The sequence below is a fragment of the Hemicordylus capensis genome, chromosome 16, assembly GCF_027244095.1.
Source record: "Hemicordylus capensis ecotype Gifberg chromosome 16, rHemCap1.1.pri, whole genome shotgun sequence".
Lineage (NCBI taxonomy): Eukaryota > Metazoa > Chordata > Lepidosauria > Squamata > Cordylidae > Hemicordylus > Hemicordylus capensis.
The window spans coordinates 4,130,746-4,149,270 of NC_069672.1; the positions used below are offsets into that span (position 1 = coordinate 4,130,746).

The window sequence follows — 18,525 nt, forward strand, 5'->3', positions numbered from 1 at the left end:
TCCACCCTGGTTGCATATGAATGGGAGACTAGAAGTGTGTGAGCACTGGAAGAGATTCCCCTCAGGGGATGGAGCTGCTCTGGGAAGAACATCTACCCCTAGAATGTACCCACCCATCCAATCCACCCACCCACTTGGGGACTGAATTTCTAGAGACTCTGGGGAGGGAACTAATCCTGAAGGAGGACAATTCTGGCAATTCATGTGAACACAAAAAGTGGGAGAAGGCATCCCCAAGAGGCCAAAATAAAGGCAGGGATTTACCAGGAATGGATTCCGGAAAAGTGGGACTCTCCCTGTAAGTTGAGACAGTTGGAGCCTATGGGGTCTGCATGTAGCGAGAATCTAATTTTTGCCCAAGTTCTGAGCAGAACCATGCCCCTCCCTCCATTAGAAGTAGGGGTGGATTAACAGATAGGCTTAAAGTAGGCACTTGCTTATGGCGGCAAAATTTGAGGGGTGGCAAATTTTGCCACCCCTCTCTGGGAGGCGGTGGCAATGTTGCAGCTGTGGGAAAGGGGAAAGTTTCCCCTTTTACCTTTTTAAAAATGCCGCTGCTTGATGGGATGGGGGGTGGCAAGAACGCCTTCCTGCCTCCCAAATGACTGCACGGGCCAGTCTGCAACCCATTTTGGGCCTTTCTCCACATGTGCAGAGAGGCCCCAATGGGCTACAGACTGGCCTGTGCAGTCATTTGGGAGCTGGATGAAGCTCTGGCCGCCCTCGCTGCCCCATCCTGCTGTGCAGCAACATTTTCTAAAAGGTCAAAGGGGGGATAGTCCCCTCGCCCCACCCCTGATTCGAAGACAGGAAATCTGCTGGAGAAGATTGCAATTTGCAGCCTGGCTGTCTTTGTTGAGGCCACTCACTGGGACTTCCAGAATGGCAACAGCTTTTCTTAACCACTGGGCCGTTACTTAGACCGTTACTTTCTCCTCCTGACTCCCCTCCTGGCTGTTTCACAAGTTTTTCCTTACCATCAGGGAAAGTGTAGCGCTCCCAGCCGGAAGAGGAAGGTGTGCTGCACGGAGACAGGTTGTTCTCTTCAGTGTCTGCAGTGAGAAACGAGACAGAAATCACCTGAGCTCCCTTCTTCCACACCACTATAAAAAGGTGTGCCGTCAAGTTGATTTCGACTCCTGGAGCCCACAGAGCCTTGTGGTTGTCTTGGGTAGAATGCAGGAGGGGTTGACCATTGCCTCCTCCCACGCAATATGAGATGATGCCTTTCAGCACCTTCCTATATCGCAGCTGCCTGATATCGTACCAGCGGGGATTCGAACCGGCAACCTTCTGCTTGTTAGTCAAGCATTTTCCTGCTGTGCCATTAGCTGACTATACCCCTGTGGTATTTCAGTGCAATCACTAGCAGCAGTTGTGGTATCTGTTAATAGACAACTACTGGTACTTTGGGAACAGAAGACATCAGAGCAATAGAAGGGAACAGATCAGCCCTACCATATTGACACGAATCGATGAGGACTCTGAATTTACGATGACCCCCTTGAAAAAGTAGAGGATCAAAAACAGATTATACCTGCATTTATGCCCTCCTCTCCGGGTGCCCCTGTGAAATGAGGTGAGACGGGTGGCAACTAGAGAGAGGGATTTTTCAGTGGTTGCACCCCATTTATGGAATAGCTTCCCCAGTGAGGTCCGCCTGGCTTCATCACTTTGTTCTTTTGAAAGCCTGGCAAAGACCTTTTTGTTCATTTTTTGTTTTAAATTTTGATCTGATTTCCATTGATTTTTTAAAAATGTCTTTTAAATTGTTTTGTATTGTCTTTTGTATCCCCCCCCACCTTTTCAGGGGTCTGTTATGATTTAATCCAGGCTTCCCCAACCTGCCGCCCTCCAGATGTTGCTGAACTACAACTCCCAGCATCCCTAGCCACAATTTATTGTGGCTGGGTATGCTGGGTGTTCTAATTCAGCAACAATTGGAGGGCCGCAGGTTGGGGAAGCCTGATTTAATGTGTTGTGTCATTTTTATCTTGTTTTAATGTTCTGTTGTGAGCTGCCCAGAGAACAATTTGTTATGGGGAGGCTAACAAATACAGTTTACAGTTGTTGTTGTTGTTGCTGTTGTTGTTGTTGTTATTATTATTATTATTAGAACAGGACGCTGAATTTAAGACAACCTTCTTAATACCTTTTTGATATTTGGTATCAAAAACTTGGAAAAAACCTAGTCCTGGATTCAGGTAAATACAGTAGTTATTCATTTTGTAGATTCACTCTGTCCTACATGCCATGTCTGGTGACTTCTAGTTTATTTATTTATTTAATTTATTTATTGTTAAATTTATTTACCGCCTTTCATTAAAACAATCCCAAGGCAGTTCACAGAAAAATTAGAACAAGACTATAAAAATAGACAATTAAAATATTAAGCTAAAATAGAAAAACACGAGTCTGACTAAAGATTTAAAATACAAGCATAAGATAACTGGTTTGAATCCCCGCTGGTCCCTATATTGGGCAGCAGCGATATAGGAAGATGCTGAAAGGTATCATCATCTCATACTGCGCAGGAGGAGGCAATGGTCAACCCCTCCTGTATTCTACCAAAAGAAAATCACAGCGCTCTGTGGTCGCCACGAGTCGCCACCAACTCGATGGCACACTTTACTTTACTGCACACTGTGCAAAATTTGGAAATGGGGTCAGTGGGGGGGAAGAAGCTAGACAGGGGAGAATCTCTAATGCAACCGTTCTGCTCTAGAAACAAAACTCCGTAATCCGGACATCTTGGGAGAATTTTGGAGGAGGAGAAATGTTAAGAGCATCCCAAGAAAGAACCGGAAGCATCTTATTCCTACTGTAGAAACCATCATCCGCTCCGTCTTGACCACAAGTTGACAAGGTGCGTCCCAGTCCAGCCGAAAACCCCCGGTGTCTACGGCTCTCCGTACTTGAGCTCCGCTGACTGCCCGATTTCAGCGCCAGACCTGCCAGGTAGCAAAAAGAATTCTTGGTGTTGTGGGGAACTTTGTGACCGTCATTGTAACCGTCTTTCCCCCTCTGCTCTGGTGTTTCCTGCATGGACCACTGATATTCTATGGACTACTTTCACATGGTAGGCCAGCCATTTGTGAACTTTGGCAGAGGAGTCCTCAAACCTGGGTCCCCAGTTGTGGCTGGACGGCTATGGCGGCTGGGGATGATGGGAGTTGTAGTCCAACCACATCCAACGGTCTCAGAGTTGAGAACCCCTGCTAAAAATGGGCTTATCTTTATTTCTTTTTTTTTTAAAAAAATAAAACAGATGGATTCCAGCATGCTGCAAGTTGGTGTTCAATATGGATTTTGCATCCGGGATATCTGAAGGCTACTAGGAATGACCCTTCTGTGCAATGCACATCTTGTGTGTTTATGTACATGCTTGTGACTTAACGTGCAAACCTGAACCCCTGTCCCAGGGGTTGAACTCTGAGCTAGTCAGGTTCAACCATATTTCTGATGTGTAACAACAGAACCTCTGGTGTATCTTGGATCCCAGAGGAGAGTTGGTCCAGCGGTAAAGGTAAAGTGTGCCGTCAAGTCGATTTCAACTCCTGGCAACCACAGAGCCCTGTGGTTTTATTTTGGTAGAATACAGGAGAGGTTTTCCATTGCCTCCAATGCAACACAGGCTGATTTTGTTCCCAGACGGGGCTGCATGAGAGCTGCACCACTTAAGGTACCAATCATGAATTTCCCCTTTTCTAAGCAGGGTCCACCCTGGTTTTCATTTGAATGGGAGACTACATGTATGAGCCCTGTAAGAGACTCCCCTTAGAGGATGAGGCTGCTCTGGGAAAAGCATCTGTGTGCAGAAGGTTCCAAGTTCCCACCCTGGAAGCATCCACAAGACAGGGCTGAGAGATATTCCTGCCTGCAACCTTGGAGAAGCCGCTGCCAGTCTGTGAGGACAATACTGAGCTAGATGGATCGATGGTCTGACTCAGTAGAAGGCAGCTTCCCATGTGCCTAAGGGTCATAGGAATGCATTGAATTTCCGAAAGATATCCCAGGGGCATTTGGAAGGAACCAGGGCTTTTCGGTGGGCATTCCCTGTTATTCATTTTAGTACATTCCCCAGAGCATCTGCTTTGCATGCAGAAGGTCCCAGGTTCCCTCCCTGCCAGCATCTCCAAGAGAGGGCCGAGAAAGACTCCTGCCTGCAACCCTGGAGAAGCTGCTGCCAGTCTGTGAAGACAACACTGAGTTAGATGGACCAAGGGTCTGACTCAGTATATGGCAGCTTCCTATGTCCCCATGCTCCTCTCCCACATTTCATGGCAGTCCAGCTCTTCTACCTGCATTGGGGTATTCAATGACGGTCGGCAGGTAGCTGTTATTGCTCAGGTCTACCGGGAGGAAGGCCGTGTATTTGCTGATGATGCTACAGGCTTTGCTGGTGTGTGCAGCATTCGCTTGGTACCGCCGGCCCGATCCTGTTGGGGAACAGAAGGCTGCAATTAGCTTAGAAGCAGACAGGGGTTTGGAAGCAGGCAGAAAGCTCTCAGAGAGAAACTTGGTTCCTTACGGCAAGGGTTCCCTACTGATGGTACTCCAGATGTTCTCGAACTACCACCCCCATCATCCGCAGCCACAATCCATTGTTGCCAGCAGTGATGGGAGTTGTAGTCGAGCAACATCTGGAGGACCAGGGGTTGGGGAATCCCTGCCCTCTGGTATGAGATCCTCATATTTCTCTGTCTTGCTCTACGTCCATAAGCAATCTGCTTACCAGAGGTGAAAGGGTCAGTAGGGATGTGCAAACCGACTCGACGCCGAACAGGTTCATCATTGAGCCAGTTCAGTTCGACGGTCTGCAATCGAACCAAACCACCCCCTGTTCGGTCCGACCCCAGACTGAACCCCCCCGACTATTTGGGGGGTTTAAAGGTACCCCTTGCCCCGCACCAAAACATTTCATCTGCAGGAACCCGAATCGTTTCAATGAATCGACTCTCCAAAGAGGCGCCGAGACGATTCGGGCACATCCCGACACACTACTGAGCCCAAGGTGCACGAGTCACTGACCGTGCTCAATTTCACATTCTCTCTCGGTGAGCTGCTCAAAGTCTCTGATGATGGACTTGGCGGCCAGGTGGTGGAAGGTCTCATTCCAGAGGTCCTCTTCATCATACCCCTTGTTCTCGCCGCCTTGGAAAAGTGGCCCGATGTCGAAAGCCATCTCCCACTGCACCGGCTCGTTGCTCCATAAGCCTTTCACAATTGCCTTGCAAAGAGATCTTGGGGTGTGCTGTAAGCTACTCCCCGCAGCTGAGCTAGCGTCCAGGTCGTGGAATTGCCAGTCTGATGAGGTCTCTATTTCAAAGGTGAAGGAAGGGTTCTGGGCGAGATCTGAAGAATAGCAAGCAACAAGCTGTTCAGTTATGCACAGGGATAGCCTGTAAAGTTGGACCATTTATCTCTTTAGCCAAGCATCGGTTCTCAGACACTCAAAAAGGCCTCGAGGCTTTTCTAACCCCCAAAGAATGGGTAGTTGAAGTTGGAAGGGACTTTAGGGGTCTTCTAGTCCACCCCCGATGCTCAGTGCTGGAATCTGCTACAGCAACCTTGGCTTGTCCAGCCTGTTTCAAAATCTCCAGCAAAGGAGAACCCACCACTGCATGAGGCAGACTGTTCCCCTGGCTAACAGCTCTTACAGTCAGACATTTCTTCCTAATATTACAATATTGTGCAATATTTTAAATATCTTTTTGATTGATTGATTAAGTGCCCCCTTTACAAGTACAGGAGAATTCCCTACAGTAGATGGTGGGGGCGGGGGATAAAAAAGCTATTTACCTTTAAAATTAAGGCGCTGGCAGTGCCATTGATGGCATTGGGGATAGCAGAGGTGTAAGGGCGCCGGGGTGAGCCAAACCGTGAGCCGGTTCTATGAACCAGGGGCCAGTCCAGTTTGAACTCGGGCCGCCCAAACTGGGTGGGCTCAATGTCAAGCCCGGCTCAAACTGAGCCGGCTCACAGATCCCAACTGGAGAGGTCAGGTGAGCAGCAGACACAGACTCCATACAGAGACGAGCATCTTATGGATTTTACACAGAAAAATGATCTCCTCCCTCGCCATCCACCCTGCCCTATCCACCATGCAGAAGGCAGCTATTCACAATGGTGGAGCCCGCCTCACCCCCACAAGGACTGGCGCCCTAGGCGATGGCCTATTTCTGCCCAGTGGACAGGCCAGCCCTGATGGGCTGAAAGCCTCTCCCACCATGCAACACCTCAAGTGAGAAGATCTGAGATGGGAGGAATACGAGCAGCCCGGCCCGAGGTGGCCACTTCTCGTTGTGGATGGCCGCCAAAGTCCCGAGTTCCCTGACCCAGCCAGGACCACTTCTGGTTGTGTGAATAACACCCCCCGATGAGACCGGATGGCTTCCCCGCTGTCCTTCAATGGGAGCAAGGGCAGTGACGACGCATGGCTCACCCATATCCCCAGGACTTCGCCTTTCCAAGGAGGATCCCAGGAGGTTGGAGTTGGCTTCGAGGTAGCCCGGGCTCTTCCTGGTTGCCGCCGGCACGGTGCTGACACGCAGCTGTGGCGAATCTGGGTCATGGCACAGTGAGAGACGGCTCTGCTGCAGCAGGGAGGGCCGCCTGGCACCAGCTCCTCGGATTCTTGGAGTAGAGACGCGGGAGGCAGCAGCGAAGTTCTGAGAAGACAGAAAGGTCAGTCGGAACGGGGAGGGGAGCCCGGACAAGCACACCAGTTACAGGAGAGTAACTGGGTCAGAAAGTAGATTCTCAAGCTGCTGTTTTTCAGATAGGCTTCCTGAAGGGGGGGACAGTTGCCCAAGACCCCGTGCCTATAGGAAGAGACGAACCTAGGAAGCTGCCATATACTGAGTCGGACCCTTGGTCTATCTAGCTCAGTATTGTCTGCACAGATTGGCAGCAGCTTCTCCAAGGTTGCAGGCAGGATAATCTCTCTCAGTCCTGCTCTCTCAGTGTCCCCTGCTAAGTGAGAAAAGAGGTGCCCTTTGAAAGTGGCAATTCTCTTTATTTTGCAGGGGGAGAGCAACTGGCCCTATCCATCCGCAGCACAGCATCCCTCCACTGGTTGTTGCTGGTGTCTCTCTTCTGTTTCTTTTTTAGATTGTGAGCCCTTTGGGGACAGAAAGCCTCTTTCTTTCTCCCCCCCTTCTTTCCTTCCTTCTTTCCATCTTTCTTTAATTCTTTCTTTCCTTCGTTCCTTCTTTTTTCTTTAATTCTTTCCTTCTTTTTCTTTAATTCTTTCCTTTTTTCTTTAATTCTTTCCTTCTTCTTTCCTTATTTCTTACCTTCTTTCTTACCTTCTTTCTTTGCTTCTTTTTTCTTTCTTTAATTCTTTCCTTCTTTTTATTTCTTTCATTCCTCCTTCCTTTTCCTTCCTCCTTCCTTTTCCTTCCTTTTCCTTCCTTCTTCCTTTCCTTCTTTCCTTCTGTCCTTCTTTCTTTCTTTTCTCCCCCCCCCTTTCTTTCCTTCCTTCTTTTTTTCTAAACCACTTTGGGAACTTTTGTTGAAAAGCAACATATAAATATTGAACCTGGTAGAGTGGCCACTTTATTAGGTGCCTAATGCACGATGCTCCATTGGTTCCCAACTGGTGGTACCTCAAATGATGCTGAAATACATCTCCCATTACCCCCAGCTCCAATTTATTGTGTCTGGGGAGGATGGGCGTTGTAGTATGGCAACATCTGGAATTCCACAGATTGGGAAACTTGGTATGCAGGGAAGAACTCCAGAGGAAGAAAAGGGAGCAAAAGGCATTTGAAAAGACAAGCCACTCCAGGCCTGAGAACATCAGTCTCAGGAGAAGTCTTATTATTTTTTCCATGTGATAAAGGCAAAGTCAGATAGCTGCATTTTCATTCAGGCAGCTGTTTTAATTACGCAGAGGAAGATGAGGAGAGAGATACCAGAACTCGGTTGCTTGGTGACCAAAGCAGAATGAGGATGTGGCTTTCTGGGAGGTTTTCTTTCTTTCTTTCTTTTTTTAAAAAAGACTTTTTCTGAAAAGACGGAAAGGAATTAATTTGCATGTATGCGTGATTCATGGAGTGTTGCAGTGAGGAGTGTCTAGGTTTCATGCTGTCACTACCTGGACCCCTTTTTGAGGTCCACCCTGGTTTGCATATGAATGGAAGGCTAGAAGTGTGAGCACTGGAAGAGATTCCCCTCAGGGGATGGAGCCGCTCTGGGAAGAGCAGAAGGTTCCAAGCTCCCTCCCTGGCAGCATCTCCAAGATAGGGCTGAGAGAGATTCCTGCCTGCAACCTTGGAGAAGCCGCTGCCAGTCTGTGCAGACAATACTGAGCTAGGTGGACTAAAAGTCTGACTCAGAATATGGCAACTCCCGATCTTCCTGTGTTCTCACAAGCTGAAACAGGATTGAAGGAAGACTCAGCTAAGGCAGAGGAGCCACTGGCACTCCTGATCAGTGGTTGTGTGTTTACAAAGATCGAGTTAGGCAACAAGGAAAAAACTACTGCTAGAACTAGTAACATGGAAGCTTATCTCTGCATGACTTTAAGTCAGCAATAGAAAACCCACTGACAGTTCATCACAACCCCATTAAGGGACTATAAACACCCAAACTCTAAACACCATTGTAGACCCAACACAGGTGAGGTCTTAAAATGCGGGGCCCAGAACGTGACATAGTATTCCAAATGGCCAGTGCAGAATAGCATGGCAATAGAGATGTGCCCGAAATGACTTTTTAAAAATTCGTTTCAAATTCAAATCAAATTCTGAAAATACATTTTGAATTCGAATCAAATTAGAATCTGGTCTGAAAATTCAATTTGAATTGAATTTGAATCAATTACACCTGGTTTGGGTCCCTTTTTTTAACCAGTTAGGGAGGCTGAATCCCTAATTGGTGCCAAACAGCTCTTGAATTGAATTCAAATTGAATTTCAAAAAATTCTGTTCAAATTTGAATTGAATTGCCCTTTTAAGAGGTGATTCAATTTGAATTTGAATCCCTTGACTCACCCAGATTTGAGTCAAATCTATTCATATTCAAATCAATTTGCACATCCATACATGGCAAGATGACTTTGTGTGGAAAAGTTCTGAAGAGTTTTTTTCCTGGCTCATAATGTTGGACCATGCACACTCGTCGGCACTGTGCCCATAACACTTCATCATATGGGCCCCAGGAATTTGCGGGAGATTGCTGATCTTGTGTTAGCAAGCATGAATTGTTCTCTTTGCTAAACAGGGCCCGCTTTAAGATATTTCCCTCAGGGCCCTAGCTCTGCAGAAGAGCATCTGCATGCTGGCATGCAGAAGGTCTGAGCCTCTGACGGTCCCAGTTTCAGTCTCCAGGCAGGCCTGTAAAGTTGGATAGCCGCTGCCAGTCAGGGTAGACAATACTGAGTGAAATGGACCAAAGGTCTGACTCAGTATAAGGCAGCTTCCTACTTTTATTTTGGATTCACTTGCCACTTGATTGAGACAGGGGAACAGTTTGCTTCCTGGATTTTGTATAGATTGCCTGCTCCTAGGGGTTTCTGCCCATCCAACAAAGTCATTGGAGGGGGCTTTGCTCTGTGTGCCGACATTAAGTGAGGCTCGAATGTTGTGCATACCGGACAGGGTCTTCTCAGTTGTTTCCCCCATGGCCCGCCCTTCCAAAAATGGCTCAGGGCGGTTTACACAGAGAAATAACAAACAAATAAGATTTTAAGATATAATAAAAACTTATATGAAAAACTTATTGTGCATGGTTGGAACTCAGAAGATGATTTTGATCTGACTGTTCTGGATGGGGTCACACTTCCCCAGAAGGAACAGTCTGGGGGCCCGGGGGGGGCGGTGCTTCTGGATCTGCTGGTAACCTCGAGATTTGACTACTGCAATGCATTCTCTGTGGGGCTGCCTTTGTACGTAGTCCAGAAACTGTAGTTGGCATTATTATTATTATTATTTAATTATTATTTTATATTTATATCTCGGTCTTCCTCCAAGGAACCCAGAGCGGTGCAGAAGGCGGCAGCCAGGTTGGTATCTGGGTCATCTCAGAGAGACTATATTACCCCCAATATTGAAAGAACTACACTGGCTATCAATAAGTTTCCGGGTAAAATACAAGGTGCTGGTTGTCTCTCTCTATAAAATGCGCTAAGATGTACCCGTGGCTAATCCTATGCGTGACAGCTCTTGCAAGAATTCGCAAGCGAGCTGCCAGGAGAGGGAGAGAAAGTGGTGGTGATTGGAGGGGGAGAAAGGGCTGGCGGCTGGGGCGGGGGAGAGAAAGCGGCAGCAGCCAGGGAGGGAGAGAAAGCAGCCGGGGGGGGGGCTGAGAACGAGGGGGGGAGGAGGGGGGAGGAAAAAGGGACAACTAGAGGCGCAGATGCTCCTTGCCTGGGCCAGCTAGTAACCTATAAAGCCCCAAATGGCTTAGGCCCTGGGTATTTAAGAGAACATCTTCTTCGTCATGAACCCCACCGCCCATTGAGATCATCAGGAGAGGTTCGTCTACAGTTGCCACCGGCTTGTCGGGTGGCTACTCAGGGAAGGGCCTTTTCCGCTGCTGCCCCGAGGCTTTGGAATGCACTCTCTATTTAAATAAGAGCCTCCCCATCAAGACAGATCTGTTCACCCAGGCTTTTAATTAGATTTACTGTTTTAATACTTGTTTTAAGTTTTCAATTGTTTTAATGTTTACATTTTGTTTTAATTGTGTTTTTATTGTAAACTGCCCAGAGATGTACATTTTGGGCGGTATAGAAATGTGTTAAATAAAAAAAAGTATATATATTATAATTATATATATCTTATATATATAACACACACAGGCACAATTTGTTCAGGCTTTTACACCTTAGGGGTTGCCAATCTCTCTGTTCCCCTGCTGCTCTGTGTTTGTCTTTTTATTGCTTCGTGTGTGTGTTTTTAAACAGTTTTTATTATTTTAATTTATCTTGACATTTATTGTATTAACTCTTGTAAACTGCCTTGGGATGAGTGATATGAAAGGTGGTATAGAAACTGAACAATGAATGAATCAATGAATGAATGAATGAAATAAAGATACTCAATATCAAACCTGGGCTGCAAAAGTTAAGCTGTCCTCTTAGCTTTATTTGTGTTGGAAGCATCTACTCTGCATTTGTTTCCAGGTGAAAAGAGTTGGTCTTGTCATGGCAAGCATGAATTGCCCCCTTTGCTAAGCAGGGTCTACCCTGGTTTGCATTTGAATGGGAGACTACTTGTGTGAGTGCTGAAAGCAATTCTCCTTGGGGGATGGGGCTGCTCTGGGAAGAACACTTGCCTGCTTGCATGCAGTTCCCAGTTCCCTCCCTGGCAGCATCCCCAAGTAAGGGCTGAGAGAGATTCCTGCCTGCAAACTTGGAGAAGCCGCTGCCAGTCTGGGTAGAGAATACTGAGCTAGATGGACCAATGGTCTGACTCAGTACGTGGCAGCTTCCTATGTTCCTATTTGCATCAGCATCCCAATTCTGCATTATCTGAGTGACTTTTCCTGATTGCAGCAGTCTCACCCACAGACTCTTCTTCTAAATCATAATGGGCAAGCTCTCCCAAGATGGATTTAGACTGGCTTGAAATAAACCCATCTATTTCCCCCCAAATAAACCAAGCTAATCTGAATCGCTTTGAGCCCTGTTCACCTGTCTTGATTCGGGAGGAACAGGCTGTCATGTTGAGAGAGAGAGAGAGAGAGAGAGAGAGAGGCTCCTATTAACAATGAGGTTGCTAACCACCACTCTGGTGCACTGACCTTTCAGAGAGGGAGAAAATGAACTGCCTCCAATTAAAAATAATAACTAATAAGTAACTCCAAGGATTCCCTCAAAATGGCACATGAGATGCTCGAAAATAAGATAGCATTTCAAAACCAAATGGCTTTTGTGGTCAATTAGCCTAATCCCACTGTAGGCAGGGGAGGATTTTCCCTGATCCATTCCGTCATTGTTCTGTGGGTCTGCTTGGTTCTGTCTGACTTCTTCTGAATTCTGGTGTTCTGAGCATTCGCTATGAGGATCGGGCCAAAGCTCAGTAGCAGAGCATTTGCTTTGCATGGAGAAGGTCCCGGCTTCAATCCCTGGTAGCATCTCCAGGTAGGGTTGAGAAAGACCCCTGCCTCTGACCTTGGAAAGCGGCTGCCAGTCAGTGCTCAGTCAATACTGGGCTAGATGGGCCAAGGGTCTGACTCAGTGGAAATTCGCTCTCTATTCAGGAGATGATTTAGAGCATCTCCTTTGCGTGCAGAAGGTCCCGGGTTCAATCCCGGGCAGCGTCTCCAGGTAGGGCGAGGAAAGCCTTCTGGATGGAACCTTGGAAAGCGGCTACCAGTCAGAGTAGACTGGAGACTGGAGTAACCTTGGCCCTCCTGCAGATGTTGGACTACAATTCCCATAATTCCTGACTATTGGCCACTGTGGTTGGAGATGATGGGCGCTGTAGTCCAAAATTGATTGTGGCAGGGGATGATGGGAGCTGTAGTCCAAAATTGATTGTGGCAGGGGATGATGGGAGCTGTAGTCCAACACCATGCCAAAATTCAGAAATCTGTTTTCCTTTCTCGCCCCAATTCCATGGCCTCCTATGCGGTTCCCCATCTCTGCAAGAGAGGAAGAAGGCTTCGGATGCCTGGTTTAGGGTTGCTATAGAAACGCAGACAGCAATGTCTGTGTTGTTTCTTCACTGCCAAGCCAAGATTGCTACCGAAGATAAAGCACAAGCAAGCGTAAGACAGCTGGGCTTGCAGAGGGGAGGGAAGCCGGGCAGGTCCTGAAAAACAGGCCATGCCTCAGGCTGCCTACTCAAGATCCCTTCTGACAATTAACTTCACAGTTTTATTAGGTGGACTCTGATACCTGGCAGCTGTGCGATAGCAACTAAAACACGCTTTGCCTGCTGAAAGTGTGATAGCCCAGCTGGGGATGATTTCTATCTTGATGGGCTTCTCATCATCTAATAAACGAAAGGTGGGAAGGTGTTGAAAACAACATCAATGTTCCTTGATGGCTGGAAGTCTCTCTCTCGGGCCTGTGGAAAGAGACTCCAAAGTCTCTTCTCGAGACACTGGGGAGGGAGCTGGAGTCTGAGGAATGACAATGCAAAGAACTCAACTGAAGGGGGGCGGGGAATGGAACAAGGCATTCCCAAGAGGCCAAAATAGGGCACAGGTTTCAGAAAATAGGCACCGACCCTGGAAAGTAAGAGCAGTAGGAACCTATATAAATTGCCTTGGGATTGTTTTAATGAAAGGCGGTATACACATTTAACAGTAAATAAAGTATACACATTTAACAATAAATAAAAATATAATATTCTAGGGTTGTATATATGTTTTATTTGTTTTTCTACGGATACCCAAGAAGTCCAACGAGGTTTCCATTCAACCTCCCAACAACCCTGTGAGGCTGATTAGGCTGAGAGAGAAGCGACAGGTCCAGAGTTACCCAGTGAGTTTCATACAGAACGAGGATTTGAACTCGGGTCATACGGAATGAGGATTTGAACTCGGGTCTCCCCGGTCCAAGTCCAACACTCTAACCAATATACCACACTAGCTCTCTACATTTTGTAATGAATGGGAAGGGGAACTAGCTAGAGTCCATTCAATCCATTTACCTTCATCAGTTACTGAACAAATAGTTCTGAAAAGGGTTTATTTGTGTGTGTGTGTGTTTTATCCGTTTTTACAAATTTAATTGGAAAAAATGATCTTTTACTTTCATTTTTGCGGCTACCTGTGATGTCTGCAGCAAGGGCTGCTGTGAAAAATGTCAGTGAGGTATCAACCATTTGTTTCACGGTGGTGGCCATATTTGTTTTTACCCACAATTCCCTGGGAACATGCTAGGGCAGTATATATGTTCAAGAGGCCACCTTACAGGTGCCAGAAGCAGGTCCTGGCAGCTGCAGGCAATTGGGAAATATAGGTTTCATGCCCCCCCGCCAAGTTTTTAAAAATATTTGTATTTGTATTGTTTTTATAAATGTATTGTAAACATCCTTGAGATAATTTTAATGCAAGACGGTATATAAAGGCATCTCGACTCCCTGAAAGGGTCCCAAATGAACAGCTCAGCACCTAAATGGTCCTGATAGAAAATGTATGTATTTATTTATTTATTTGACATATTTGTAAAGGTAAAGGTAAAGTGTGCTGTCGAGTCGGTGTCGACTCGTGGCGCCCACAGAGCCCTGTGGTTTTCTTTGGTAGAATAGAGGAAGGGTTGACCATTGCCTCCTCCTGTGCAGTATGAGATGATGCCTTTCAGCATCTTCCTACATCGCTGCTGCCCGATAGAGAAATTTCCCATAGTCTGGGAAACGTACCAGCGGGGATTTGAACCGGCAACCTCGGGCTTGCTAGGCAAGTCATTTCCCTGCTGCGCCATTAAGGCTGATCTGACATATTTGTATACTGCCCAAAACTTACATCTCTTAAACAAAATGAATATGTACCATAATATTATCATAAATGAAATGGTAAGCAGCAAACACAAATGAGGTACTCCAATGAATTGTTTTTCTTAACATAGGCCCATGAGGCAATAAAGTCCAAGGTATTCAAAGTTTCTGCCCGTTCCCAGTCCGATCTTACTCCCTGTACATACTGCTGCCAGGTTCTGGGCTCCTTCCTAGTGCAATCTTATCCGCTGAACCCATGCTAAGAAGCAGGGACCCTGTGTGGTTTTTACATCGCCACCTGCTGGCCAGCTCTTGCACTGCGAGAAAAAACCATCCTTTCCCCCAGTAGCTACCGAAGTGGTAATGAAAAGAGATGGATGCTTATCAGGATGGTGGAAGCAGCATGTAACAGGCAATGGTGCGAGGGCTCAATAGTCCCAATACTGCCCTCTTGCACAACCCTGTCCCTGCATATTTTAGAGCCCCATGGCAGTGTGAGTCCTCCTGCAATGCCTACATCACTCAGTGGGAAAAGTGAGACATTATTTAATGAATAAATGTAAGCCCTGGTGATAGGGCCATAGCTCAGTAGTATAGCATCTGTTTTGCATGCAGAAGGTTCCGGGTTCAACCTCTGGCAGCATCTCCAGGTTGGCCTGGGAAGGACTCCTACCTGAAACACTGGAGAGCCACTGCCAGCCAGTGTAGACAATTTTGAGCTTCATGGGCCAAGGGTCGGACTCAGTAGAAGGCAGCTTCCTATGACTTTTTGGGGATGTGGCCGTAGAGCCGTGGTAGAGCATCCGCTTTGCATGGAGAAGGTACCGGGTTCAATTCCTGGCAGCACCTCCAGATAGGGCTGGGAGAGACTCCTGCCTGCAGTCTTGGAGAGCTGCTGCCAGTCAGTGATGATGATACTAGATGGACCAATGGTCTGACTCGGTATAAGGCAGCTTCCTACGTCCCTAAGTCCCTTTATGCTGCAAATTGTGGGGGGAAAAGGAGGTTTACCTTTTAAATAAATAAGATAAAAAGTAAACAAATTATTTGAAGACTTTTCATAAAAGTCAGCCTACCTGGAACTCATCTTGCCAGGGCTGTGGATCAGGACTAATCTGGCTGAGGTCCTGCAGCTGGGCTTTCCGAAGAGGATTCTTGATCAGAGCTGAGCTGGGATCGCTGGCTGTGGGGACCTTCTGGAATGGTACGCGGTCAGCAATCTGATTGGTGCTGTATGCTCGCCGGCGCGAGGTGGTTTTAGTGTCTGTCCGTAGGAAAAACAATGGGTCAAACATCACAAAGTGATATTGGGGTACTGGCTCGACCATAATGGCTTCCCCCAAAGCAGTAATTCCCACTAGGGGTGTGCAAATCAGTTCAAATTTGAGTTGGTTCACACTTGAACCGGGCCAGTTTGGATGCTCACCCTTGGACTGAACTGGATCCGTTTTGGTCCTAGGTCTAACTGAACCTCGCAGGCCGGTTTTGACCCAGTCATTACTTTCAAAAACCAATTCTAACACTCTCCGCCACCCTTGAACCGTGCCCGAAACAGTTAGAATTTGAACTGAACCGGGCAAACTGGTTTTGTGCACATCCCTAGTTCCCACACTGTGGGCTGGTTCTCATGACCAAAATCTAGGGGGGGGGGGAGTGTCCGGCCAGGATCCAAGCCTCATGCACGCTCCTGAGGGGCAGTTGTAGATCGGCAAAAATTGAGGGAGGAGGAGGGGGAAGTGATTGTGTGCTGGCTGCATTCTGGGGAGGACAGCAGCAGCCAACCCACATTGGCACAAGCTCCGAAGCAATCGGACACCCCTATGATTTTTTATGCATATTTGAAATATTTTCAATTATTTTTCTCATAGGGTATAATGGGACCTGAACCAGCCCATATCCCCTATTGTTGAGCACCTAGGGGCACAAAAGTGGGGTGGGTGGTAGACACCCAGGGTTGCCTACCACCCACAAAGCCCCAAGGCAATCGGACACTCCTCCGATTATTAGTGAATTTTAAAGTTATTTTTTAATTCCTCATAGGGAATAATGAGGATTGCAGCAAATGTATAGCTTCATGTCGGGGGGGGGGAAGGGGTGTCCTAGAGTGAAGTGTGGTGGGTGGTAGTGCCCAAGTGGGGCAAGGAAGCTATCAGAATTATTTGAAATGAATTGGGCAAAGGGCTGATTTTTAAGTGATTTTTGAAGTTTATGTGCCTTTAAGGTTAGCAATGAGAGTAGATTCATGGTTTGTCATTGAAAATCTTATATGCTACCAAAGAATCTACACTCAGAAGACTTCAGAAACAACAAAACCCAGTACCCCGTGGCTTAGCAACCTATGGAGGTGGTTATCACCCTATGAGAAAAAAATAAAAATAGATTTCAAAAATTCATTTTAAAAAAACGTACGAGTGTCCGATTGCTTTGGGGTTTGGAAGGTAGGTACCCATGGGTGCCAGCTACCACCCTGCCCACTTTTGGAGGTTCAAACCAGTCTGAACTGGTTCGAATCGAACCATCCCCAGTTTGGTTCAAATTCGAACCTGCAGCTCGAACCTGATGGCTGGTTTGGTTTGAATTCGAACCATCGAACCACCCTGGTTCAAATTCGAACCAGTTCGAGTTAGAACTGGTTCGCACATCCCTATTGGCCACCACGGAAGAAGCCCACTCGGCTTTCACCCCACCCACTCCCCAGCCACGCACACGATGGCTCACGAAGGAAGGTGATTGGCACAGTGGTGGTGGGCATGGTGGGGGAATGCTGGGGAGGCCCCCCAGGACAGCTGGAGGCTGCCGGGGACAGGAGAGTGGCAGGCACATGTGCCATGTGCCAGGTGAAATGTAGATTGTCCCACCCCATTGTTTTTCCCAGCTTTCCCTAAAGGTGTGTGTGTGTGTGTGTGTGTGTGTGTGTGTGTGTGTGTGTCCAAAGCCCTTTAGATCTGGGCTCCCAAAATGCCTAGGTGTGCCACTGATTGGAGGGTAGTTTTAGGAGAGAACCCTACCTGTGTCGTTGTGGGAATGGGGATGTTTAGATAGTTGCCCATGTGCTTTTGAACTGTTCCTTCTACCCCGATTTGCGTTCTAGATATATTGCTCCTCTTGTTTTTAGATACCCCAATAATTCTGATGAGTTTTATATTAACTTGTTTCTCTCAGATAAATGCACTGATGTTTCACATCCGGTAGCCAAATTCTGTACGGCTGTGATTAAGATTCGCTCGGGGTATGTTAGAAACGGTTAATTTGGGTTTTTCATTTGCTTTACTCTGTTTTATCTTATATTAATTTTATGTAATAGTTCTTATATTAGTGCATTTATGCAATAGTTCTTATATCCAGAGCCTTCGGATGGGGCAGTTTATAAATGCAATAAATGAATAAATAAAATAAAATAATAAATTCTCTCTCTCTCTCTCTGTGTATCTATACTGATATTTACCTTTAATGTCCTTTTTATCTGGGTCTGTTTCTGAGATCTGTATATTTGATCGATGAATGTAATAAACTGAACTGAACTGACCCAGTAGAATTACTCCTTCCCAAGGAGGATGCCTGTTGCATCTCTGCACGAGTGCCTGCAGCCTCCTGGGCATGAGCCAATGGCGGGACGAACTTTAGAAATGCTGCTGCCGAAAATGTGCAATGGATTGGAATATGCAATGGATTGAAATGTGCAATGGATTGTGCAATGGATTGAAATGTGCAATGGATTGAAAGGGGAGATGGTTAGGACATCCCTAGCAAGATATGAGCACAGCCCAAGAGCTGAAGGGAAGGGAACTGACCAGCTTCCAGGTCGGACTCGCTTCCGAGGTCTCCACCGATGTCTAGGAGTTCAGAGGTCCTCTCTGAAGGGAACCCACTTTCGGACTCCTTGTCTGCAGCGCCCCCTTCCTCTTGTGAGTGGAAGAAAACAGAGCTGCCCGACTCCTGGGAATGCAGCATGCTGTAACGCCGCCTCTTGTCCTTGGGGAGACAGGAAATAAGGCAGGAAGTCTGTGAAAAAGAAACACACTGACCCCTCTTGCAGCTTCTCTTCCAGGGTGTCTGCCCCCAGGTCTATCCAGGCAGCCGCTGGAGGCAGGAGCTCCAAGACGGGGCCGTTGAACCAGCAAAGGGCTGG

General features: G+C 47.1%; 1 protein-coding gene across 5 annotated transcripts in view; it reads right to left on the bottom strand.

Annotated features, from left to right (window-relative positions):
* The window catches only part of VWA5B1 (von Willebrand factor A domain containing 5B1), a 146,068-nt gene that overhangs the window by 53,851 nt on the left and 73,692 nt on the right, over positions 1 to 18,525 (bottom strand). For all 5 annotated transcript variants that reach the window (XM_053280875.1, XM_053280874.1, XM_053280871.1 and 2 more), the window contains 7 exons: positions 18,188 to 18,368; positions 15,473 to 15,660; positions 6,446 to 6,671; positions 5,032 to 5,355; positions 4,302 to 4,439; positions 2,823 to 2,951; positions 978 to 1,052 (listed from right to left, as the gene is read on the bottom strand). In XM_053280875.1, coding sequence (XP_053136850.1) covers positions 978 to 1,052; positions 2,823 to 2,951; positions 4,302 to 4,439; positions 5,032 to 5,355; positions 6,446 to 6,671; positions 15,473 to 15,660; positions 18,188 to 18,368 — 1,261 coding nt within the window. The remainder of the gene's footprint in view (positions 1 to 977; positions 1,053 to 2,822; positions 2,952 to 4,301; positions 4,440 to 5,031; positions 5,356 to 6,445; positions 6,672 to 15,472; positions 15,661 to 18,187; positions 18,369 to 18,525) is intronic.